General features: G+C 41.8%; 1 protein-coding gene across 1 annotated transcript; it reads right to left on the reverse strand.

Annotated features, from left to right (window-relative positions):
* Positions 1–1,130: 1,130 nt before the first annotated feature.
* LOC109041878 (uncharacterized) lies at positions 1,131–24,298 on the reverse strand. The gene is given in 10 exon segments (XM_019058381.2): positions 1,131–3,407; positions 9,584–9,693; positions 10,235–10,341; positions 11,562–11,708; positions 12,612–12,743; positions 14,673–15,095; positions 15,849–16,352; positions 16,355–19,172; positions 19,175–20,315; positions 22,783–24,298. Coding segments are annotated over 9 exon segments (5,526 nt in total). The 5' UTR covers positions 20,285–20,315; positions 22,783–24,298; the 3' UTR covers positions 1,131–3,232.
* Between the last annotated feature and the right edge of the window lie 1,133 nt (positions 24,299–25,431).

Raw genomic sequence — 25,431 nt, forward strand, 5'->3', positions numbered from 1 at the left:
GATCGAGATGGTTATGTAGAGAAGTGAGGTAAACCCCTTATTCTACAAAAATTTCTTTGATTTTTCGTCAGTGATGAACGACTGAGGCTTAGGCAGAGAAGCCCTTCTCCTGTAGCAAACTTCAAATCCCCGCGGATTCGGCGGGAGTGTTGAGCACCTTGGCGCGTTCAAACGGCTCGCGTTCGGCCGCACATAGTCCGATTTTGTTGCGGTTTGTTTTGTTGAACTCAAAATATCCTAAGGAAGATTTTGAGCTCAAGTTTTTTTAAAATTGGTCCATTCTAATGGATTTTAGAGAGGGGGGATACTTACTTATTGAACGCCCCTCGTATGTTTGCATTTTGGCAATGGTAACGCACCGAACCTACTGAAAATTCCTAAGCACCCTAACTTAATTCATTGGTAGCATTGGAAAAATCAAAATCTCGGTTAAAATTGGGGGTTTGGGGGCCGCAAAACACCACAGTTTGACGCCAAAAACTAAGTCATTCGACTTTTTAGGTCTAAGACCCCTCTCGGACGGAACCTTCCAAAACCCCATCTTTTAATTGAGACTTCGATTTTTCGAATGCCACCAATAAATTGGGCGTATCGCATGACGTGCTCACCTAATTTTTATGAAATTCGGGGCAAACACTGTTGCCAAAATGCTCGAAAACAATTTATTTCCCAGAACTTTTGGGGGTTGTAGCGGGAAACGGTAGCCCCTCTAAGAAGCACTTTTGAAAGAAATCTCGCTGGAATAAGACTTATTTTGACCCACAGAACACGCTCTTGCAGTCTGGCGGTTTAATCAGGGGCAATTTTGCAAATTGGCATCATTGTTTTTCTTCCATTTAAATCCATTAAAAATATCGATTTTAGGCGAGTTAAGCTGTCTCAAAAAGAATATATTGTTTTGCATACATTTGAATGAAAGAAAATCAGTGTTTCCAAATTTTAAGAAACGCCACTGAGTTTAACCTTGTCCGGTAAAGAGACAGCTTAACAAGGCTGCTCTCCAATGTCCGTCTCGATGTTAAGAATTACCGTCGAGCTAGGAGGAAACTTATTAGGACACGGGAGAACATTTTGGCATCACTTGATAATACAACAACTGCAAGTGGATACATCAAAAACACTTATATGAATTAGTTTTCCTTATTCCGTTTTATTTCATATCATGAGTCAGTATAAAATTAAAAATTGGTCTGATTTTCATAAATAAAAATTAATAGTTTAGTTAACAAAGAACAACAAATCAATTACCTACTTAAAAAGTGTTACTTTTCCGCTATCTTGAATAACATTATGGACGGCACTAGAGAAAATAGCATTATTTACAAGTTTTTGTTTATTTCTTTTACCTCATGTAAATACCACGTATGTATATAAATAACTCTATACAAGCTGAGTTTTATAGTATATAATACTATGACTCCTCTCACATCACGTGGCTGCCTACAATAACGCTTCCTACGGTTGACCATCAAATAAAGAATACTTCTTTTTGGAGGTAAACACGATTCGATAGTTGATCCGCCAATAAATTTTTTAACACTTTTGATTATATTTTTAAACCTCCTTCGAGGCAATTTCAATTTTACGACACTTTGCAAAATTTCAGAGGAATTAATATTTCAAAAACAGAAAGCACTACAGAAAATTACTAGCTGTCCTAAAGATACATTTCCCTTGATTCTTCCTTTTTCTCTATCAAATACGATTAAATTTTAGAGAAAAGTGTATCATTAGGCATATAACCAAGAAAGATGGTAATTTTACGGACTTTATTTTTCAGTGCGATAGCATCGTTCCCGTGGACCCAGCACGTGTCAGCTTTCGATCCGTGGCGTTCTATTTCAGGCAAAATTCAATTCTTTATTTCGAATAACTCTATAATATTTTCACCAAAATTCTTAATCTGAAAAATATCATAGTGACGAAAAACTATTGGCTGATTAAAAAATCGTAAGCCACTGTATGGCAATAGCCAAAGCAACCGTGACTGCTACCATACTGCGGAAATATTACCACAGCTCGGGAGGAATTTTAATTTGTAGAGATCGCAAAGCAGACATATTGCCATTTGGACTATGTTATGAGGAGCTACAATTTTCGGTTCATCCATAAAAACACTTGTATGTAATTATAGTATAGGCAAACTAATGTTACATACCAAAGCGATATGGTTGTTTCTAAACTGGACCAGAAATTGAAGTTCTCAATTTCAAAATGTATACTCCATTCTTTATAGCTGCGGTTGGTCCAGTTCCTCGACATTTAAGTCTCTCATTCAACAAGCTAATAATTTTTACAATTCTTTGATTGCTTTCGGTGTGGCCCAAGATATTTTTCACATGCAAATGAACTACGGTCTTATCTCGTTATAACATTTTCGAAGGGGATTCAGAGCTGGGTCATTGTTTCCGGTAGAACGTTATTTCGAGAAACGCTCCAACGAAAAACGATTCAATCATGTTCTCCCTCAATTGATGATCAACCTAGAGAGAAATTGTTAAAGTAAAGGCTCATGAGCTATTTGGATTTGAAATATTCAGGATATGTGCCCAAATATTGCTGCAAGTTTCGTCGATTTCAGCTTCTAAATTTTGTCTACTAGCTCTGGGTCTTGGCTTACCGACACCTGAACAGACATTCAGCTTTTTTATCGTATTCTTCGAAGATGAAGGGTCCATTGCGTGTTGAAGAATACATTTAGATGGCTGAATTTGCAAAGGAGCCAAAAATTAAATGATACCTTCAAACGCTGTTTCTGCATCCAATAAATACTTGACAAAAAAATTGCACCTCAAGGAAGGAGCTGATTACTGCCGACCTAAGGAAGAACGCCGTATGAACATTCGAGAGTTGCCAAATTTCCTCTGATAAAATATGCATTTTTGGAGAAAGTTATGAATGTTTTTCCTTGAAATTTTCAGATATTTAGATTAAATTACGTACAAAATTGTCCAGAACGTTGGATGAAAAATATTTAAAACTTTCCCGATAAATTCGTAATTTCTCAAAGGAAACTTGGCAACGGCTGGAGGCTCATACGTCGTTCTTCCTTAGCACGGCAGATTAATAAACCACATGAATAAGGTCCCTAAGCTGGAGTCCTCTTTTTGAGTGTAGAATCGATCCTGAACCATCCAACAAGAATCCTGGCACATTCTGAATATGAAATCCGATAGCAGTGAATTAAAATAAGATTGACTATTTTGAGCATAATACAGGCGCAAATCTCTAATTAAGCAAAACTGAACTGACGTTGTTTCATATGACGAGAGCAGTGTGTCCTGGTCAAGTCTCGTTCGCTTTGGGTTGGAACTCGCGGTTTCTTCTCGGGAGTTATCGCCCAGCCGGTCACCGACAACTTCGACTCCACGTCTTCGTCTTTCTTCGGTGTCCACGGTGCGTTCAACCTTAAAACAATGCAACGAAACTATAATAGAAAATAATTAAAAAGTTGCACAAAGCACATAAACGTTAAGGTTGGCAACTGGAAAAATGACATTAGATTCAGACGCGAGACCCTCTACCAGTGTGCAAGGAGCAAACACACGAACAAACAAACAAACAAACAAACACAACAAACAAACAAACAAACAAACATATTCAACTTCTCCTGAAACCTTTCGGCACAGGGCCGGATTTACTTACTTACCACCCATGGGCCGCCTGTATCTTGCCACCCCCTTCTCATTCGTTTTGAAACATCAATCAAAAACCATCAAGTGAACGTGCCGGAGGGGGAGGGGTGCATAAGACGCGTTTACTCGTGTTGGACACATTTTTTGCGAAAGCCTGTCAACACTGACAGCAAAAATTCGGCCTCCTGTGGTGTGGTGGTTGTATGATCGGGAGGTTCTGGGTTCGATTCTCGGCAAGGTGACTCGAGCATGATGGTCTCAAACAACGGTTACCTGGAGCTGGCTTGAGGAATGGAGGGGGGTGGGGCTCTAGGGGTGGTAAAGCGCAGGATTATCCCTCGTGGGATACTTGAAGTGAAAAAAGGGGGAAAAGAAAGAAAAAGTTCACGGAATTTGGCGCGAAAGTTAAGTTCTGTTAACCTATCTCTGTGTGGACAAGGCCTTCCATTTATATGAAATGAATGTAAATATTATGAAAGAACGAACATTAATGTGTGTGGTTTAATAATTTTAACTTCCGCTGCCGCGCCGCCGCCGCACTGACCGCATTGTGTTTGGCGAAACGCGTGAAGTATTCCTAAAGTCTTGTATGCGCTATGCGTTTCATGCCGACCGCTGCTGCACGCACTGTGTTTGACGTAATGCGTGAAGTATTCATGCAGTCTTGTAGGCGCTAATATGTGTTACATGCCGACCGCCACGCCGCGCCGAGGGTTTCTCCTTTTCATCTCAAGTTCTCGTCATCATCGGCATGTATCTGCGCCGCGCCGTTCCAGGCCAAATTCCGTGTTCGATTTCTCTCTTGGTCTTAACTCGACTAATTAAAGGTGCTGTCTATTCCATTACAAAAAGACGACAAAATTAGTGATATACTCTCAGGAATTGAGAGATTTTGTCAACTTTTCTCGTTTGTAATTTGATTTTTCTGAATCCGATTTTTCTTTACACTTACATTTAAGAAATTGCAAAATTTGCCGCCATGGTTCGCCGCCCATGTGGCCACCCCCTAAATCCGGCCCTGTATTCGGCATGCTAAAATCTCAGTGAGACCAATGATTAAATTTGATTGTTTCTTGTTTCATGATAAAAACAAATTTTTAAAGACTAAGACAGTCTGTAAATGACTATGTAAATTTGTTCCATTGTGAGTTTACAAAAAAAGAAACAAACAGACCAAAGTAACTAACTGGCGAAGAATTTCGAATTTAATGTAGGAAATAGCTGAGCAAGTTCGACTAATAATCATGAAATTACAACAATATCACTATTTCTTTTCGCCAACGAAATAGCTATTGCGAGGAATCATTGTCTCGATCATTCATTTGCCAGGATTACGCGTTTATTTAATACAAGACAATTCCTTTTCCTTACATTAAGACAGTGCCGCTATCTTGATAAAATTAATACTTTATGTCATCAGACTTGTTATATGTGAACGTTTAAAATCGCGACAAAAAGTAAAACTTTTTTTTCAGTGCCAGGGTACCTCACTTCCAAACAAGATTGTTCATCTCGTTGTGTATGAATTAGGTAGTGGAATATTGTTTATGCGTTTTAAGTAGTATATTTTGCCTATCCTGCGGTTTGAAGGAGGTTTCTTTCAGCTCTAAATCCCCATGGTTTTGCGATCAAGTTGCTGCTAGCGTGCGTGTAATAGCTTTGTACTTTATGGAAGTCAATTACAGCCCCCCCCCCCCCCCCATTTTTACACTTTTCGATTTCTCTTACACATGCTTAATGAATTGGTGACTTTGGAAAAATTTCAGGTTTCACTAGTTATTTTTTTCTTTTTTCAAATCAAAGTTCTATCATTGACCTCGATTCGCAGTTTAAATGCAGTCCAGGCGCGTTGGTAGCTAAAAATGAGGCTACCTGGAATTTCGGGTACACAGCTATTTTTTTGGCTTACTTTACGTTTTTTGGGTCGCTGAATCCAAATCTGAAGTTTCCTACCGCATATCTGGTGAGCATTTCCCGCCATTTTGAAAAAATGGCCTAAAAAGGCCTTTTTGTTGAGGTTTTTTTTATATAGCGGCTACGCCTGAGAAAAAGTCCTAGATTTAGTTAATGTTTTGAATAGCTGACATGATTTGGAATAAAATGATGTATACATATGCTAGGTTTGCTTGAAAATTGAGGAAGATACAGCGTCGTGAACATCGCGCCCATTCACGTTTTCGCGGTGCACCTGTCAACGCACGATCCGGCTCGCCGCGGTCAGCCAAGTTCCGAAGCGTTCCAAAGTTCCGAGATCCGAGGTTCCTCAATTTTTGAGCAAACCTAGAATATTTATAAACCATTTTATTTCCAAATCATGTCAGCTATTCAAAACATTAACTAAATCTAGGACTTTTTCTCATGCGTAGCCGCTATATCAAAAAACCGCAAAAAAAGGCCTTTTAGGCCATTTTTTCAAAATGGCGGAAAATGCTCACCAGGTACGCGGTAGGAAACTTCAGATTCGGATTCAGCGACCCAAAAAACATAAAGTAAGCCAAAAAAATCGACGTTTACCCAAAATTCCAGGTAGACTTACCAGGCGCCTGGATTATGGGCAAAATGAGAGACGACGTTTCTCCATTTGCGACGTTGCATGACTTCCTTAGAAAGTTTATTTTTCTTTCGAGAAGCTGGTCAACCTTAAAGTTAAATTCTCCATGATTTCTCGTATTCGATAGCAGAAGATTTGGTTCAAAATTTAAAGTCGTAAATTTGGATTGTTTCTCATGGAAGGGATGAATTAAGAACGGAAATTTTGAAACACCGCAATGGAGATACGTGGTTTCGCACTTCAGTCGGACCGATACGGACATCCAACAAGCTTAAATAGTTGCATCAAGTCCCCGTCACCGCCGACCAACGCGTTTGTCGATCGAATCAACTACAGGTATTATGCGTAGGAAGTCAAAACGCCTTCAATTTTTTGAACGCAATACGGACATCCGTCGAGGTTGTATAGTTGTATCAAGGCGCCGTAGCAAGCGCGTCCCATTGTTTATCGTTACAGACGAATATAAGTTGAGAGAGGCCAGTCATAATGCCTTCAATTTTATACATACATATTTTTGGGCAAAATGAGAGACGACGTTTCTCCATTTGCGACGTTGCAGACTTCCTTAGAAAGTTTATTTTTCTTTCGAGAAGCTGGTCAACCTTAAAGTTAAATTCTCCATGATTTCTCGTATTCGATAGCAGAAGATTTGGTTCAAAATTTAAAGTCGTAAATTTGGATTGTTTCTCATGGAAGAGATGAATTAAGAACGGAAATTTTGAAACACCGCAATGGAGATACGTGGTTTCGCACTTCAGTCGGACCGATACGGACATCCAACAAGCTTAAATAGTTGCATCAAGTCCCCGTCACCGCCGACCAACGCGTTTGTCGATCGAATCAACTACAGGTATTATGCGTAGGAAGTCAAAACGCCTTCAATTTTTTGAACGCAATACGGACATCCGTCGAGGTTGTATAGTTGTATCAAGGCGCCGTAGCAAGCGCGTCCCATTGTTTATCGTTACAGACGAATATAAGTTGAGAGAAGCCAGTCATAATGCCTTCAATTTTTGTTGTTCCTCTATCCTGTATATTCTAACTGAAGTGTCATTGCTTTTTTTCAAAGAGTAATCATTTTTCTGAGAAAGTTAAATACGCACTGTAAAAAAATTTTGGAGTGAAATTCCGTGCCGGAGTCTGTGTAGCGCCCAAAAACCCCGAGTGGTATGAAAGGGAAGCGGAAACTATTCTCCTTACTGAGTGACTCAGGTACACTATTACAGTGTTGAATCTACTCTTTTTGCGGTGTGTAATACGCTTTTATGGTGTTAATATTATTTCGCATTAATATCACGCGGGGTTTGCCAGCCCTACATATATGTAGATAAGTCCTAATGCAGTGGTTTTCTTTCAGCCATATTTTAGTGTGTATTTTTTTGAGCAGTTGATAATGGTTTGAGTCGCCAGCCGAAACGTCCAGCGGTTATTTTTGTAATTTTAGCATTCCCCCCCCCCACTATTTTATTATTTTTCTTGTTATATATAGACTTCGGCACCGAATTTCACTCCTCAATTTTTAACGGTATACAACGAACCAACTCCTTGAAGGTAGTTTTCCTTCCTCCCTTACCTCTTGTAAGTAAATATAGCGGACAACATAAAAAATTAAAAGCCCATTGGGCAGCAGTTTTTCAGAGTTCATTTCTGAGCTTCCGTTTTCATCTTCTCAGTTCAGAATCATAATTGGCTCGGAATGATTGCCCGGTCACCTATACGTTTGTAAGCGTTTACAGGGGTAATGTGGTGGCGCACTGGCAGAAATAGAGCAAGTATTCCTCAGCGGCGAGGCGTTAATGATCGATTATCGATATCTCCCCATTTGAAGCTGTGGTAAAGGATCGATTATTGAAGTGTTCGTTGCAAACACCCCCTGTATCGATCCTTTTCCATAGGTTTAATTGGCGGATCAATCGATACATCGCAAAGCACGCCACGCCACTGGTATTCCTGGTTCAAGGTAGGACGGCCTCCTGGAACACGTGCAGTGCAATGCGGTGTGTAATTGAAATGTTTGCTGGAATCTTTGACAGGGTTGCCGAGTTACACACTGTTAAAAACGAAAGTATGAAATTCGGTACTGGAGTCTAAATAGCGCCAAAATACTCCGAGTGATATGAATTTGAAGTGAAATTCACTCCGCAAAAGGAGCAGACTCTGCTTTGTAATAATGTAAGTCACTCCGTGAGGAGCATAGACTCCGCTCCGTACTCTTATCACTCGGGGTTTTGGACGACATATAGGCTCCGGCACAGAATTTCACCCCCAAAATTTTTAACAGTACAGACAATTTCACCCCTCCATATCTCGTTTGCAACAATAATGCAGCTTATCTTAAGTAGCGTCTAAATTTAAAAAAAAAAAAAAAAAAAAAAAAAATGGGGAGTCACTATGGCTTCTTACAATCTTTCTGTGAAACAGTATTTTTGTCTTTATACATAGGAACTACATTAATTCCAATTTCCACATGACCCCCAGAAAGCATAGAGTCGTATGGGGAGCAGGGCTCTCATGGGAATCGAAATTCGTCCTTATGACACAGGAGCGACGAAATTAGGTATTCGTGCAGAACTTGTTATTTTTTGCTAATATATGAGCTTAAATCATCAAAACGTGATTCTGTAACCAGCGCAACTGGGGACACCTATTCGAATTAGTAAAATTTTCGGAGGGGTTTTTCAGGTGCCAGCACCGGTGGAAAAAAATATCTGCAGCCTGATCTGGCGTCACTGAGGGAGGAGGGATATTGAGAGGGATTTTGGCGCCACTCCAGGACGAAGAGAGACAAGGAGCCGCGCTCGAATAGCGACCGTTCTTCAAGATCATAACCGCTCCGTTTGAAAAATCGAGAGTAATTAAGTTATAAATGCTTTGATCCAGCCACGCAGGGTTTCAAAGGCGGTGGGCCTCGTGTTCTGCGTCGCACAGTGGACCGAGTCAATTAGAGCGGTCGGACGTGAAATTTTTGACTAAATTTGCAAATTTTGATGTTTATTTCGTCACATTTCAATTTTGAATGAGTGCTTCTCAAAGAAAATTTCACGAGAAAACCGATGGAACCACTTTTAGAACCTCAAAAGTTTGTATAAACGGATTTATCAGCTTTTAAAGTTTCCACGTCTTGTCCAACCTCTCCAATTGAATTGATCCGCTGTGCGTCGGGTCATTCATGTGAGCACGACAGGAACCCAGAGGCGGGGCCAGGTGGGCAATGATTTTCTTGTTAAAGTTAAAAAAAGGAATTGAAACAGGAATTCAGTCAACGATCTAGAGGAAGTAAATTTTAAGTAGTTGGGGGTCGTATCCTTTTAAATATAATTTCATCTGAGTTTGTATAAAATGAACAGCTTGAGAGATAGCTTTTTTTATGTTTTAAAATAAGATAATAAAAACTTACCCGCCTGGGTTTTGAAACATGGCATTCTTTTCAATTATTTCCTGGACAGCTGGCCAGAGAAGTGCGAGTTGCTCTGCCGATGGTGTGGTTTGCTCTTTGTGTTTCCAACCCTGCACAAGACAGTCTATTTTTCAGTTAACCACTTGTTGAATCTCCTCTTTACTCATTTCTTTTTCGAAAATGGCTGAATCAAACTGTGATCCACACTTTCAGAAGCACTGTCACAAAAATGAATCAAAGTTCGTAGGAACCTTAAACTACTTGTGTGTCAGAAAAATTAGTAAATACATGGACTGTTACTCTTTCTTTCTATTTTCTTTGCCAAGCCGGAACAATAAAATGAAGAGATAAAGTTAGGTATGTGATGTTACAGATCTATTCGAATTGAAACTTTAAAGGTAATGTTGTAAAGTCAACAGATATTGTAAACAAAGCAACAGTAATTTTGATGAATATACTTGCCTTTACTCTTAACTTAATGGAAAAGTTTGTGGTTACAGACAACCTCTATTAACTACACATTTTTCAAGCATCAACATGAGTGATCGAATTTCAAAATATGCATATCCCTTTCTGCTTTATTCAGTCATTTTAGACGTGTTCTCCTCGTATCTAATCATCAGATTGGACTGCGAAGAATTGGCAACTTACTTTTTTATGCATTTGATGATGGTGATGGTGATGATGATGATGGGCATCTAAGTCCGGAAGACATTGGAAAGTTTCATCCCGGTGTTTCTCTATACTCCTATCTCGTTCTGAAATAAAAAACCGTAATTGTTGGATTTAAAAGCACAAAAAGTAAACGGCAACATCGTGAAGTAAAAACTTGTGACCGGGCAATTCAAAGTTCCCGTAACAAATGTACAATAAAAACGTTAATATCTGAGCTAGAAGTTGATTTCAGTAGTTTTCGTTGCGCGAATCATGTTATGAGTGAAATTCTGTTGAAGAATCAAGTATCAGAGGGCCTAAATTCGTAACTTGTTTAATGGTCCATTTAATCTAAAAAAGCGAACATAGAAAACTTTCCTAACTTTTCTCAGAAAACATATTTTACCGGGAGGCAACGTTGGACTGCGCATGCGGCGTCGAAACACAACATGGGCCTTTTAAGCCCCATTGTTCCATGCCGTGATTAGCCTAACGCGAGTTCAAATGATCGCGCCGAACACGGTGCGGTCGGTGTTAAACTCATATTGGCGCCTGCAAGACTGTAGGAATACTTCGCGCATTGCGCCAAGCAGTGCGGTCGGCTTCAAACGCATATTAGCGCCTACAAGACTGCATGAATACTGCTCGCATTGCAACAAATGCAATGCGAGCATTATTTGCGATAACTATTCGACTACTGGTATAGGCACACTGCCGCTAACTGAATTGATGGCGCATCACACTGTGAAGACGACTCGACACTCAACCGCGCTCCCTTCCTTGGCTTGCGCGACGCTAAAAAATCGCCGCACAACTAGGACCACGCGTCATTTCTTTTGACGGTCCCTGCCCGGTTTTTACCATAATGAAAGTGTAAATAAGTATCATAATTGCAACGCTTCGGCACCGTTCAAACAATGCAGCGATTCTGAAACTTGATTCGCGTAAAATTAATTTTGGTTTATAAAAGAAAACAGAACGAACGAAAATATCGCGTCAAAATTTTTTGTGATTTTATTTCAAATCATGCCGGAGATTTTTCGAAAACTTCTATAAAAAAAACTGTGTATAGCTTTTTTTAAAAAATAAAATTGACTAAAAATAAATTATGAGTAGAGATATCAAACGGCGTTCTACCTTAACGCGACAGTTTATGTCTCGATACGGTTTCTAACTATTCATGTTTTTTTTTTTTTTTTTTTTTTTTTTTTTATTTTTTTTTTTAACGAAAATGTTGCAAATTATTTTGATTAACCACTCTCGCTCGTGAAGTTTATGTAAACACTGTGCATAATTGGGTACCTTCGAGTTAAATCCAACTTACTTCCTTTGCTGTTCACCGTCAAGGTCCACTGCTGACTGGACGAGCCGACCGATTTTTGCCTATCCTGGGAATGACTGAAAGCTAATTTCATTTCGACGTCTGTATTCGCCTCTTGATTGCCAGCAACTGTCACAGTCCAACTATTTGCTGAAACGTAACAATTAAACATCGTATTTGAGTACTGGAGCTGAGAGCCTATCGAGTTAAATAATTTATGTATCCATATTGCATTGGAGGTAACGTGACTTGATTGTTTGGTGTTGCTTAAAAGTTTCATACGTGTGCGATATCTTATATAGTCCTCGTTAGAATCTGGCATGCGCGCAGTTCTTCACAGTTACTTTCTAGTGATGAAATTTCTTCGGAAACATTGTATTACAATACCTCTCTTCAACTGTATGAAGGAATAATTAAAAAGAGACTTTAAAATCCACGTTTCTCTCCGTGCGGTAAATCCGCTCTTAGCGGAAACTTTTTTATAGAAGTAATAGTTACCGCCCTCCCCCACCCACAAATCCCCACAAGACGACGTAATGTTCCCCCTCTTTTGGCAAAGGCCACTTTTTCTGATCATTTAAAATTTTGTAGGTGTGTGTTTATCTTTTCATTGTTCTTTTACATCATACTCATCAGAGCAGTGCCCTGAGAATATCATAAAAATTGTTGCTGGTTTTAATCGAGAGGAAATAAAAAAGTGTAGAGAGATAAAAATTCTGAGACGCCGCAATTGAAGTATGTGTTCTTTACACGTGATCCAAAGACGATACAATTTTTACCATTCCACCATTGAGGGCGGCATTGGAGTAAAAATGACTACCTCATTTCATTGTTAAAGTCTACATTATCGAATATTTCTCTGCGTTCAAATAAAATGAGAAAATTGAATTTTAATCAATGAGCGAATTACGGCGAAGTTTAGTTACGTTCAGTTAGGAATGAGGTCCGGCCTATTTTTCTTAATTTTACGGTCAGTTTGGAATCAGGATTTACTTATAATATTTGATATGGAAGACAAAATACAAACTCGAATCTAAAGCCTTAATGACTTACCACTAGAGCTAGAGCTCAAATCTGCTCTATGTCGATGGTTACTCCACCTTTTATCGGCGAGGAATTTAGGACTTTCTGAGCCACAGCTGGAGGAGGTTATCGATTGCTCAGAACACGCCAGCTCTCCGGAACCTAAAAATAATGATTTACTTATTACTCCATTAAAAATTTGATGAAATAAAAATTGCTTCGAAGCATGCTACAAGAATACAACTTACAAATCTGTACTACATAATTTATTCGCTCCAAAGGACTTCTCTCGACGGGAGACGATTGTGCTGGGGTGTAGTTTGTTCCGTCTCTCTTTCTGCCGATTAATTTTCTGTGAGCTATCACCGAGAAAATGCCAAGCAACTTAAATCAGTAAGTATTGGGTGGTGTTTGGAAATAACTGTCCCTGTAGGTCAGTCGACCAGAGTGTCACGCTCCTCTGTGACACTGACAGAACAATTTCGAATAATAGTCATGAGCAAAATGAGACGTCATACAGGATTAAATCAATGGCTGTATGCCGTAGTGTACGGCTTCAGGCGGCCAACTTGGTAGTCAATCTCTATTTTCCTCGAGGAAAACTGACTGGGTATATTCTTGTTTTCCTTTTATAGCTGTTTACAAAGCGTACATGCATAAATGTACAGTAATAATATATTGTAGTATTGTTTTTCTTTTTCAATTTATAGAGGCAAAAATGTGACTGGTTTGACTCGTGGATCAGGTTTTTCGATAGAATGAACTAAATTATTAATTTGTAAATACCTTACTTGATTTTGAACTGCCCACAAATTCAATCTGATGATCTTTCGTTCATTTGAATCAAATGCACAATGAAATCAGAGTCTTTGAATTCAAATAATCGGTTCATTTATTCATTTTTAATTTGTTTTCGTTTTATTTCGAAGAATAGATTAGTATCCTGTGGATGGTATACTGATAATGAAACTTGCAAACACGTGTCGCAAAATATCCGTTAGCTTTAAGTCCAATGCAAGAAAACCGATGGTTTTTATTTGAAAAGAAAGTTATCTCACTTTACTTTTCTAGGAATTGCGCGTAAAAATGTCGATTGAGCTCCTTTCAAAATAAAAAAATGAAGTGAATCCGGAAAATGAGACTCGTATTTTTTTCAGTTTCACCATCTGGAGATGCTCGTTTATTCTTCAAGAGCCATCCATAAATTACGCTACATTTCCAAATGGAATTTCAGATCCTCCTCTTCCCTTATCATGCACCATGATGAGGGACTGAATCTTTCCTACAAATTTATGACACTTTCCTTCATACACCTTATCTCCTCTTAAATTTTTTGACCGAAAATATATATAGTTTGTGTATAAAAACCATGATAAGTCCAAATTTAAAGAAAATTTCTATTTTGGCACCGGCAAGCATTATCCGCTACAATAGAATCCCGAAAGTAAGAAATGTGTCTGGTAAATATAGACACTGGCTTGACTCCCTCTGTGCCTAGTTGAATTTACATCCTGGGATTGTAAACTTAGCTGTCGGAGCAGCCAAACCAGCACGTAGATCCACCCAACTTATTCTTGACATTCCCGATGATAATGCTGCACATTATTGTTTTTGGTAATGACTTCTGTGAGACGTCACGCAATGATCTCAAATCACGCACTCGTTACGCTTGTACACGGAGAAAAAACCTCGTGCGTGGGACCCGAAGTTTAGGTCATATGGATCTCTGAAGTTTTCAGATTGAGCATCTGAACACTTAAAGTCTAGCTGTCGAGGTTCGGATCACACACCTGAAACTTCAGTTCTTACATCTGAAGTACTTCGGTTTTCACATCCGAAAAACTTCGGTTCTCGCATCTGAAGTACTTCAGATGTAAGAACTGAAGTTTCAGATGTCAGACCTGAACTTCGGCAGCTAGACCTTAAGTGTTCAGATGCTCAATCCGAAAACTTCAGAGATCCATATGACCTAAACTTCGGGTCCCACGCACGAAGTTTTTTTTCTCCGTATAGACGCAGCTCATCCCCCCCCCCTCCACCTCCAAAAGTTCGTAGCGTAAAGAATGAACGACTCTTTACGGGATGACTTACGACTCATGATGGATTTTGGCGAGGTGGGAGGCGATAGATCGGCATCGTACCTCGCGTCGGCGGCACTGGGCGCACCGCTGCGAGACCTGCGAGGCTTTCGACCGTTGAGAGCGAGTGAGGGTAACGTCTGTGGATCCACTCGCTGGGGCTGCAAGGGGCTCCGGGAGGCCGCCGAGGACGGCGTCGAATGCGGAGGGCTCGAGATCTCCGGCAGGCTGATCTCGTCCGGCGGCGAGTGATGGTTCCGCCCGGCGGGAGGACCCAGGCCCACCCCCGGGAACTTGACGTTGCCTCGCAAGGACTCGGGGGCCGCGTGGATGTGCACCGTGTATTGTCCCAGCTCATCCTCGGGGGATCGACCGGAGTTTTGAGTTTGCTGGTCCACGAGGTCTGCGGGAGATGCGTTCGGGGTCCGCACGAACACTGGAAAGAAATTCCGTACAATTAACGCGGGAAAAAACTTTGTGCGAAGGACTCGAAGTTGAGGTCTTATGTATGTTTGAGGTTTTCGAATCACCCAACCAAAAACTTGAGGTCCAGCTGCCTAAGTTCGGGTCAAACATCTGAAGTACTCCGGGGTGTACACCGAAGTACTTCAGATGTGTATACCGGTGTATACCGAAGTACTGCAGATGTGTGATCTGAACCCTCGGGTAAATACCGGAGTACCTCAGATGTTTGACCCGAACTTCGGCATGTGGACCTCAACTTTTCGGATGCGCGATCTAAAAACTTCGAAGATCTGCATGACCTCAACTTCAGGTCCCATGCAGGAAGTTTTTTTTCTCCGTGAGTTACTATGAATGGTAATCGCATGCACAATTTCATGCATAATCAAAGTAATAATAAAATGGTAAGCCGAAGATGCGTATTTTTCATTTTTTATTTTTAAACAAGTGTTACCATCTGTGAAGTTAAGTAAATATCGTAAGTCTGAAATAATCAACGTGCAGCCTCTAACATAAACCGAGAAGTATGACGTTGTCATCCTCTTCTTCCCGATTTTTAGGAGAAAGTCTGAGCTTTTTCTCCAAAAGTTGAGGTGATCATGTGATTAATCAATGGTTATTTTGCTTCCATTGAGAATATCATTTATTTTATGCATAAAATACATTTGCTAGTCAAGGATCTCTGACGCAGGAGTAGGAGTTGAAGTTTATTTAGGTACTCACTCACCTTCCTCATGCATCCCGTTCTCGGCGGTAACTTCCTGACTATCCCCGCGCAAGAGATAGAAGTTGATCCACCCTCTCGACAGTGTCAAAAGCTCTTCCTGTTCGTCTGCCTCGAGGGCTGCGCGTCCTTTGTACTTGTCCAGGTCCCTCTTGGCGTCTCCACTCTTGATCTCTCCGTTGACGCGCTCGAAGCGACCCACCATCATACTCGTCCGTTTCCCGATGATCTGCCCGGTGCGCCGCGATACACCCACATTCAAATTCCCCGCTCTTTTAACGTGTTCCGTATTGAGCGTGTGTTCGCTCACGCTCACGGGTCCATGATACGTGTTCCTCCGTCGTTCCATGCTCCGCTCGTAAATGAGCGGCTCCGTCATGACGACGTTGCCGACCGTGTGACGTCGCGACTCGCTCAGAAACGCGTCCTGCGTCAACCGGCAATCCGTCGCTGATCGGCAGATCTTGACGTCGTGAATGTTCCTGGCCTCACTCTTAGTTCCATTCCTCAGATCATTCCCATTCCTAGCCTCACTGCCGTTTCCGTTCCTGGGATCATCCCCATTCTTAACCTCAATCCGGTCCCGCTTCTGAGGTCGTTCCCATTCTTGGCCTCACTCCCGTATCTGCCTTCGCTTCTGGCTCTGAAATCAGTTCCAGAATGACCGTCGTTTCCGACTCTCGTATCGTTCCCGTTTCGGGCATCATTTCTGTTCCTGGGTTTTCTGATATCGTCCCCGTGTCTGAGGTTATTCTTATTCCTGATGTAGTTCAGGTTTAAGTACTCGGAGCTTTCGCGAGGTGTTGCTTCCGCGGAGTCTTCGGTCGACTCTAACGATCCGCTACTTTTCTCCTCCGGGATGGCTTCGAATTTTTGCCGAAATTTAGACCCCAACAGATTACTCGATCGTTTTTGGGAACCCTTCGATGGTAACCGTGAGTTGGATTTGGGAGGTTGGAGTTTTGTCGGGGGCTGGGGATTTCGCGACGGTTCCAACTGTCGCGGACGGCGATGTTCTGCGAAACTAGCTTGCTTGAAATTACTGGAATGATTCAGCAGACTACCGTAACTGTCCCCGTGGGTTTCGGGTTCTACAGTTTTCGACACTTTGTCAAAATTAACTTGCGTTCCCTGATTACAGCGCAGTTTCGTGTCCTGAATCTCTTTTCGCAGACTCTCGTTGATCTTTTGTAGCTTTTCCAGCGTTTCCTCTGACTTTTGAAGCGCGGTTAGCTTCTCCTTGCCACCTGATTCGTTTCCTTTACCGGGAGCTCTATCGCTTTTTTGGCAGTCATAAGTCAGGTCCGTTAGAGTGGCCGAATCCTTCACACCGTCTGTTGTTTGCGCAGAGGTAGAAATCTTTTTAACATTCGACTTGCTGTAATATGTTTGCGTCTCCTCCACAAAAACCATGTGCCCGTTCTCCTGTTCCTTCAATCCTGCGAGTAGAATTTGACAAATCCTTTCGTCTATGTCAGCATCTTGCTTCGCGAGCTTTGAATTGCTTTGGCATACGTTTTGAGCTTTCGTCCGAATGTCCGCGCCATTCGTCACGGTCCGATCGTTCGTATCCCCAGTTTTCTTCATGGTTGTAACGTCCTGCGAGTAGTAGATGCTAGTCTGTGTGTTGCTTGAGCAGAATCCAATCATTATTCGATCATAGTTTTGAACCTTATCCTCCTTTTCCTTAGTACTTTCTTTTTTGTCGGCCACGATTTCAGACGTCTGCACACTTGCACTCACAGTTGCCTTGTTATTGGTTTCTGGCGCGGCCTGCTCAGCAGGGGCACTATTCATAGGTGATGTTTGCGTATGCTTTTGCTTGCCCCTATGCTTACTGCACAACCTGTGGGAGCCTCTTCTACAATAAACCTTCCGACTTGAGTGCTTCCGACGACAAAGGTATCTAATCTGCTTTTCCTTCATGATGAGTCTATTTCGTATGGATTCGGGCATGGTGGTAACAGCAATGTTGGTCTGCTCTCCGGAGAGAGTGACGAAATACGCGTAGCATTTACGCATACGTCGTTTGTGTTTGCATTCGGCGTGTATCTCAGCCACCTCTCCGCGGACAAGCCTGTTATCGTAACGAGTGAACTCGCTGGGGCGACGTTCCGGGACCGGGGAGAGGCGATCTTCCAAACTATCGGCGAAGCTCAGATCACTATCACTCGAATACTCGCTCGAGGTGTTGACGAGCATGGACACTGAGCGTGGCGCAGCACAGTAGCGCGGAACTAAAAATTCGTCCAATCCTTCGTAGTAAGTAGTCGTGGAGATGGAGCTAATCGGCACCTCTCTAAGTTCCAGCTCGTCAACCATATCACTGATCTCGGCCAGTTTTGCGTCTCTCTTCTCGCGTCGACTCTTCCGCCGCTCCGGTCCCCGGGTTTTGGCACTCTTTGAGAATTCGTCGTCGACTCCATCGTCGGCGGGAAATTGCGTGGACATGTCGACTTTCCTACTCGAAAGCTCTCTCTCCGAATCTTGACTGGATCTTTTCAACACCAGCTCGACATCATCGCTTGTCTTCCGGGTCGCATCCGTGTTAACATGATCCGTGCCGCAGAATGTAGGAACTTGATCGGCAGGCGCGTCTAAACTGGTATCTGATTCTCCTACCGTTTCATGAATTATCAACGTTGACTTGTCTATCTTTTCTTTTTCGCCGTCTGATTCCTCTTCGTTTTTCATGTTGCCAGGGCACAACGATTTCCTCCTATCTCTCGGGAATTGATTCGTTCTCGAGTCCTTCTCCAGTCCAACAATGCTGTCGTTTCCGTTTTCATCAACCTGCGTTTTATGGATGTCTGTCGTAGGAGTTACCTCGAACGTCTCTCCTCGGTGTCCATTCACCACAAGCGACTCGGTATCATTCGCTATTCTGACTCTTTGAGATTTTTTAACTTTTTTGATTTCCTCCGAGGAGTCGCTATGACCCGAATCGAGAAAATGAACACTGTAATTATGCATTTCTTTCTTGGAAATATAACCCTTCTCTAGGGGCTCGATCAGGGTTGTCTCCGAGTTGATGACGGTGGGGAACGGCCCGTCGCTCGTCTCGATCGCCGTTTCCTCGATCTGGGTGCTTCCCGTCGTGTTCAGGTCCTCTTGCTCCGGCACGATAGGGGTGAGGAGTATGCACTCCGAGGACAGGACGATCGGAAGAGGCGAGGTCGTTTTCAGTCTTTGGTTCTCGGGTGTGAGCGACGTGACGCTGAGAGTCGAGTCTTGGGTCGATCGAGAGAGATCGCTCACGGTCTGGTCCAGAGTCCCCGAGCTCGAGGTTAACCCGGAGGAGGTCTTCATCTCGATCGTGGTGTCGGGACTCGTGCAACAGCAGGAGTAAGTGTGCGGTGCGTCGCTGAAATCCTGACTACAGCATTTCGGACAGCTGCCGTGGCAACTATCGCACTCCCGAGTCGTGCTCCCGGGGTGTTTTCCGTGCTGCTGATGTTGTCATGATCGATTATTAGGATGTTTTGCGTCCCTGAGCTCTTGCCGTTTTCTAAATTTAAAATGTCCCCGTTACTCAGCCCTGAGTCAGCGTCTGCAGGCATCCTGGCCGGGATGTCATCCATGGCGCTGGAAAGTCTCGCCGTCGCGGATTTCGGTCTCTTCACGTCGCTGCTGGTCTGACTCCTCTGCGAACCCTCGGAGTGCGGTCTTTTCGACCCCATGAACATGTTCAAGGTACACTGCATGTGCGGGCAGTACGTGTCTAGCATCTTCAATATCCGGTCCTCGAACATTTTGTTCGTCGTCCGCTCAGTGGTGGTCTCGACTTCGGAGTCGGGATTCTCTAATCTGTTCTCGCCTTGGGTTGACTCCAAGCGGCTCAACTCGGACTCGATATTCGGCTCGTCCGGAAACCGAAAAGAGTCTCCATCTCGACTGACGTCACTTTCGAAATCCGAGGACCTTTCGATGATCTTTCCTATGTCGAACTGGATCTTGTTCTCCGGGCTACTGCCGGACTGGAAGAGTGGTTTATTGGGTGCCCGACAGATGTCGCTGGTCTTGCGCAGGGTCTCGCCGCCTTTCGAGACTGAAACGATGGAGACCGGGAGTGAGGTCTTGCGCCAGGTCTGCTTGCATTTGGAACAGACTATGTTGTACTTGCAGCTGTAGGAATGTCGTCTCTCGGAGGAGCGGTTGCATCGGCTGCAGCGCATCATCATCTTCTCCGAGATGGTGCCGAGCCGAGTGGATTTTTTGGGGAGCGGGAGGGTGGTGGCGCTGTCTGGTGTGAACACGCTGAAGTCCGTTTGGCAGCCTTGGTCTTTGGTCCCGGGGATACCGAACTCGGTCGGTGATTGAACGGAGCGCTGTCGTTTCAGCGAGTACTTTCGCATCACAGTCTCTGGCATTGAGTAGCGTCTAAATGGAAGCCCCATGTTTGATATTCGGGTTGATTTCGGCTTGTTTTGAGTGCCCATCACGAGGCTAGCGCCGTCCATATATTGGATGCTGCAAACAAGAGAGAAAAGGAAACAATTCGTCAATTCCAAGTTTCATGTTTGTACTAAATAATTGGACTACATTTTGCAATTTGGAACTATAAATTCTAGTCCGGTTTAAAAACTGCGTATGTGCCATTAGTTTCCCTATGCACATAAGTGTTTTTCCACGGGAGCCAGAATTTATAGTTCCAAATTGCAAAATGAAGTCCAATTTTAGATGACAATTCAAAGACGTCAACGTGGCCGCTTATTATGAAGGTAGTGTTAGTTAGATATTTGGACTGCATTTCGCAATTTGGAACTATACATTCTGGCTCAACTTGAAAAACACTTATATGCACAGGGAAACTCATGGCACATCGACGGTGAAACTACCAAACCACGTATCTCGTTTGCGGTGTTTAAAAATTTACGCTCACATTTTATTTTTTGAAGTTGACCAAATCAATATCATTCCTTGAAATTTTCACAGAATTTTCTCTGCGCGAAGAGGAAAAATCACAGAAATTTTCAAGACTGGACGTCAAGTAGTTTTCCATTTAAAAAATAAAGTATGGCAGGAAGTCTGCGACGTCGCAAACCGAGATACGTGGTTTGGTAGTTTCACCGTCGACATGCGTCGTTTCTAAGCCGGGCTAGAATTTATAATTCCAAATTGCAAAATGTAGTCCATTTGAGAAATTTCCGTACACTCCAATTTTATTGAAAGGGCATAGATGGCTAAAACACAAAATTTGTGATAGACAAATTTTCCACCCCCCCCCCCCCCCCAACGAAGATCAGCCTCCTGCAGAAAATATCTCATTAGCCTCTATGCGAGACAGTCCACAGAAGCTCCAAGCAAATATTCCTTTAAAACCGCGTAAAGAAAACGCCCGTTTTTAACTGTATGTAAGAGAGCCAGGAAAATCTTAATGTACGGTTGGTCGTATGAGCAAAATCACGTAAAGTTAATTTCCTGATGATGTCACTTAACAGCTTCATGCAATAATTCCTTCATTTGTACAATTAAATGTACCTGACATATCGATGGCCAAAGTGCAAAACCGCGTATCTTAATTGCGGTGTTTAAAAATGTCAGCCCCTATTTTATTTGTTCGAGGAAAGACAAGCTAACTTCATAGCTTGGAGTTATTACAGAATCGTCCACTAGCAGAGGAGAAAAATCAAGGAATTACGATGATTGGTTCTCCAATGAAACAATGAAGTACGACAGGAAATCTGCGGTGTCGCTAAAAGATGTACGTGGTCTCGCACTTTAGCCATCGATATTGTACACTTGCGTTGTTTGTCATTAATAAAATCAACGAGAACATGACACGGGTAAAAAAAATATTTAGAGACGGACCCAGAATCAAGGCTACAATAATTGTGGTCTTCGGCGATAAATTTTCTGCGCGCTTAAAAAATACTCGCAGTTGTTGAACACAAGCATAGTCTACATACTTGGCATGAAAATTATGGATTTTGATGCATTATGAAAATGCTATAAATCACATAAAATAGCAGGCATTTTCAACCAGTAATGCGAAAAAGAACACGTATAGTTCATTTTCCGCGCGAGAGAAGTGACCGAGCATTTAAATTTACCGGCGTGCGACCATTTCAACGTTGCAGTGGGTGTGAGGTATCATCCAGATTTGAAGGCAAATCGAACGAACACAACTTTATTATTTCAACAGAATACTAGATCATTATATTGCGATTCAACCTAATTGAAAATGCATTGTTTCTATAATTTTTCCCCATTTTACTTTTGCACAAAAAAATATTAAGTTGTGGGTATAAAGTCTCGGAGTGCACGCTTAATTGACGGAGGTCCTCAAAAATGCTGACAAATATCAAATATTGACCAAATTTAACTTTCGTGAAAATTTTTTGAGCATCGGAAAGTTAAATGGATCCCACAAAATCATTTTCTAAATGGGATTGCAACGACGTTTCTACCATGACAGTGATAAACTCCAGAAAAAAAAATTCTATCATGCAGATATATATGAAGTCCTAGCTACGATTGTAGGCTCATTCCTTGTATTACCCAATTTGGCGTTTAATTTAAATAATGGTGGAAATAGATCATTTCACTAATGGTTTCATGCGAGACGCCATGATTCACTCGGTATGTTCTACAGTCAGATTATATTCAAATTAACACCATATCCATATTTCATACAGTTTGGGGGCTTTCTTCTCCACAGTGTGTAAATAATATGACTACTTCTTATGTGCAACGAGACGGAGGGCTTTAGAAAATGATGATGGATTTGAATTTCGTCCATATTTTATTTTATATAAATTACTTTGATTGAAAAATAAAAAATGTTTAATAATATTGACTCAACGTGGCTTTCAACGTCGGAAAGTGTCTCAAATGCGATAGCGACGAGTATTCAATTTTATGTCCTCATTTAAGCTCAAAGTTTGGAATTTCGCCCATAGCCGCTTTCCTGGTTAGTTCTAGTGCAGAAAATTACCATAAAACAGGAAAAGCTCTCCACGAGAGACACGTTATACTGCGCCCTAAAAAAACGCTAATAGGCAACCGCCGCACACAAGTATATACCGTCAAGATATTATGCAAAAAAAAGGAAGAAATCAAGTCGTCCGGATTTTCAGAGGTTCGCACGCAACTGGCTCGTTTTACCCCGGCGACGGTTAAAAACACGCCACTCGATGTTGCCAAATTTCCACAGAGATATTACCTCTCCTATTCACGTTAATGCCAAATCCCTTAATTTTCTCGTCAGTTAAGACACGTCGCGCCTTCAATAGATGCCGACAGCTGGAAAAATGGGAATTTCTATCTTGCGTTGTCGTATCCGCCAGAATGATTTTTAAACTCAACCATGCAACAGCCGATATCCAAGGTCCATTGCAGTTCTGCCTACCCTTCTACGAGCGGTCCCTAGTAGCGCACAACACGCACGCCGCAGTGAACTTTGGAAGTAGGTCAAGAAAGTTCGATGTAAGGGTTCCTAATTTCACCCTTTCTTCCTGATTTGTCTGACAAGTTCCTTATTGCTGTGGTCAGTTCAATCCACGAGCATCATAGTAAAGTAAACATAAACCTGGATTCGCGCACTCGGGGGTGAAGTTTGGCTACGAGGAACATTAAGTTCAGTTGCTGCTGATAAAAATTAATATTGAATAGCGTTGGACGTTATGATAAAAGAGTACTACATTGGTTGACCTGAATTAACAATCAAATCTCTGATATTAGGTCAGTGAAACTTCTGATGTAATATGGACCGCTTTAAGCAGAAAAGAATCAAGCCACATCAGCTATTGCCAAATTTAATTGAGCAATTTAATTTTTTACATAAAAACGGTTGGGCAAATTTTTGTGCAAATCTCAGTGAATTTTATGCATAGTAAGAAGCAAATTCCTAAAATTGACAAAGAATTTCGCTTAGACGTTCTCATGTAAAAAAAAAATAAATTCCCCAGTTTTTGGCGATAACTAATGTGGCTTGGTTCCTTTCTGCTAAACGCAGTCCATATAACTTTGGAAAGGATTTTTTAACTCAACCCTACAAATTATCTCCGGCATATCTATCGAATCGCAGTGATTTGCTGTCATTTTGTAGGGTCAGAAAACTCTCCCTTTCCCCAATAAATTTTTTTAGCCGCAAATAAACGTCCCTCGTGAAAAAGTTTTTAAACGCTGCCACCTCACTTAAAAAAGTTTCTAAGAACCAAAGTTCATTTTTTGACTGTAGCTGTTTTGACCTCTATTCGACATTAGAGGCATTAAGTAATCCGTCATGTAATTTAAGCCTCATTTATGAAACTTATAGATCCTAAAACAAAACATACGCGGGTGCGGTTTGTTAAAATTATTTACCGTAGAAAAGCGGCCAAAAATGGCCTCGATGCATAGACCGGAAGGTCGGTGTTAATTTGGTATCTCATTTGGAAATGGGCGATTTTTTTAAAATCGACATAACTTTTCATCCTGATTCCGGAAACCAAGGTCTGCAAGACCGAAGCTGGGGCGTCCAGCCGAAGGTGGGCTTCGAAGGTGGCAAAAATAAAAAAAATATCTCATCATCCAGCTCATTCCATGCAAAATCTTGCATGGACTAGTACTCGACCAACCCGATTTTTATTAAATTTTAATCATTTGTTTTTTTTATCTAATAGGAGCACACAAGTTGTGTGGTACAACCCAGGGCCGGATTTACCTACTCCGCCCATGGCCGCCTGTATTTTGCCGCCCCCTTCTCATTCGTCTTGAAACATCAATAAAAACCATCAAATGAACTTGTCAGCGGGGGAGGGGTGCGTAAGACGCGTTTACTCGTGTTGAACACATTTTTTGGGAAAGCCCTGTCAACACTACTAGCAAAGTTCACGGAACTTTGCGCAAAGTTAAGTTTCGTAAACCTATCTCTGTGTGGACAAGGCCTTCCCTTCATAAGAAATGAACGAAAAAATTATGAAAGAACAAACATAAATGTGGATTAATGATTTTAACTTCCGCCGCCGCGCCACGCAGACCGCACCGTGTTTGGCGCAATGCGTGAAGTATTCCGACAGTCTTGTAGGCGCTATCCGTTTCACGCCGACCGCTGCTGAACGCACTGTGTTTGATGCAATGCAGTGAAGTATTCGTGCAGTTTTGTAGGCGCTAATATATGTTACATGCCGATCGCCGCACCGAGGGCTTCTCCTTTTCATCTCAAGTCCTCGTCATCATTTCTCTCTAAGTAGCGCCGTTCCAGGCCAAATTGTGTGTTTGGTTTCTCTCTTAACTCGATTAATTAAAGGTGCTGTCTCTTGTATCACTGAAAGACGACAAAATTAGAAATTACTATACTCTCAGGAAATGAGAGCTTTGGTCGCCTTTCCTCGTTTGTATTTTTTTTTTTTCTTTCTGAATCCGATTTTTTTTTTCATACCACTTTTGAAAAAATGGCAAAATTTGCTGCCGTGGGCCGCGAAGTGCAAAGTTTTCTTTCCAGTGCAGTATAGCCACATTTGGAGGTTAAAACCATAGATATTATTGCGAATGTGACAACAGAATTGTCTTTATCCAAAAGAAAAAACTTTATCCAGCAGAAACGTCTTATTTTGACCCATTGAACACGCTCCTGCAGTCTGGTCGTTCAACTTTAGATCAC

The sequence above is a fragment of the Bemisia tabaci genome, chromosome 2 (assembly GCF_918797505.1).
Source record: "Bemisia tabaci chromosome 2, PGI_BMITA_v3".
In the NCBI taxonomy this organism is placed as follows: Eukaryota; Metazoa; Arthropoda; class Insecta; order Hemiptera; family Aleyrodidae; genus Bemisia; species Bemisia tabaci.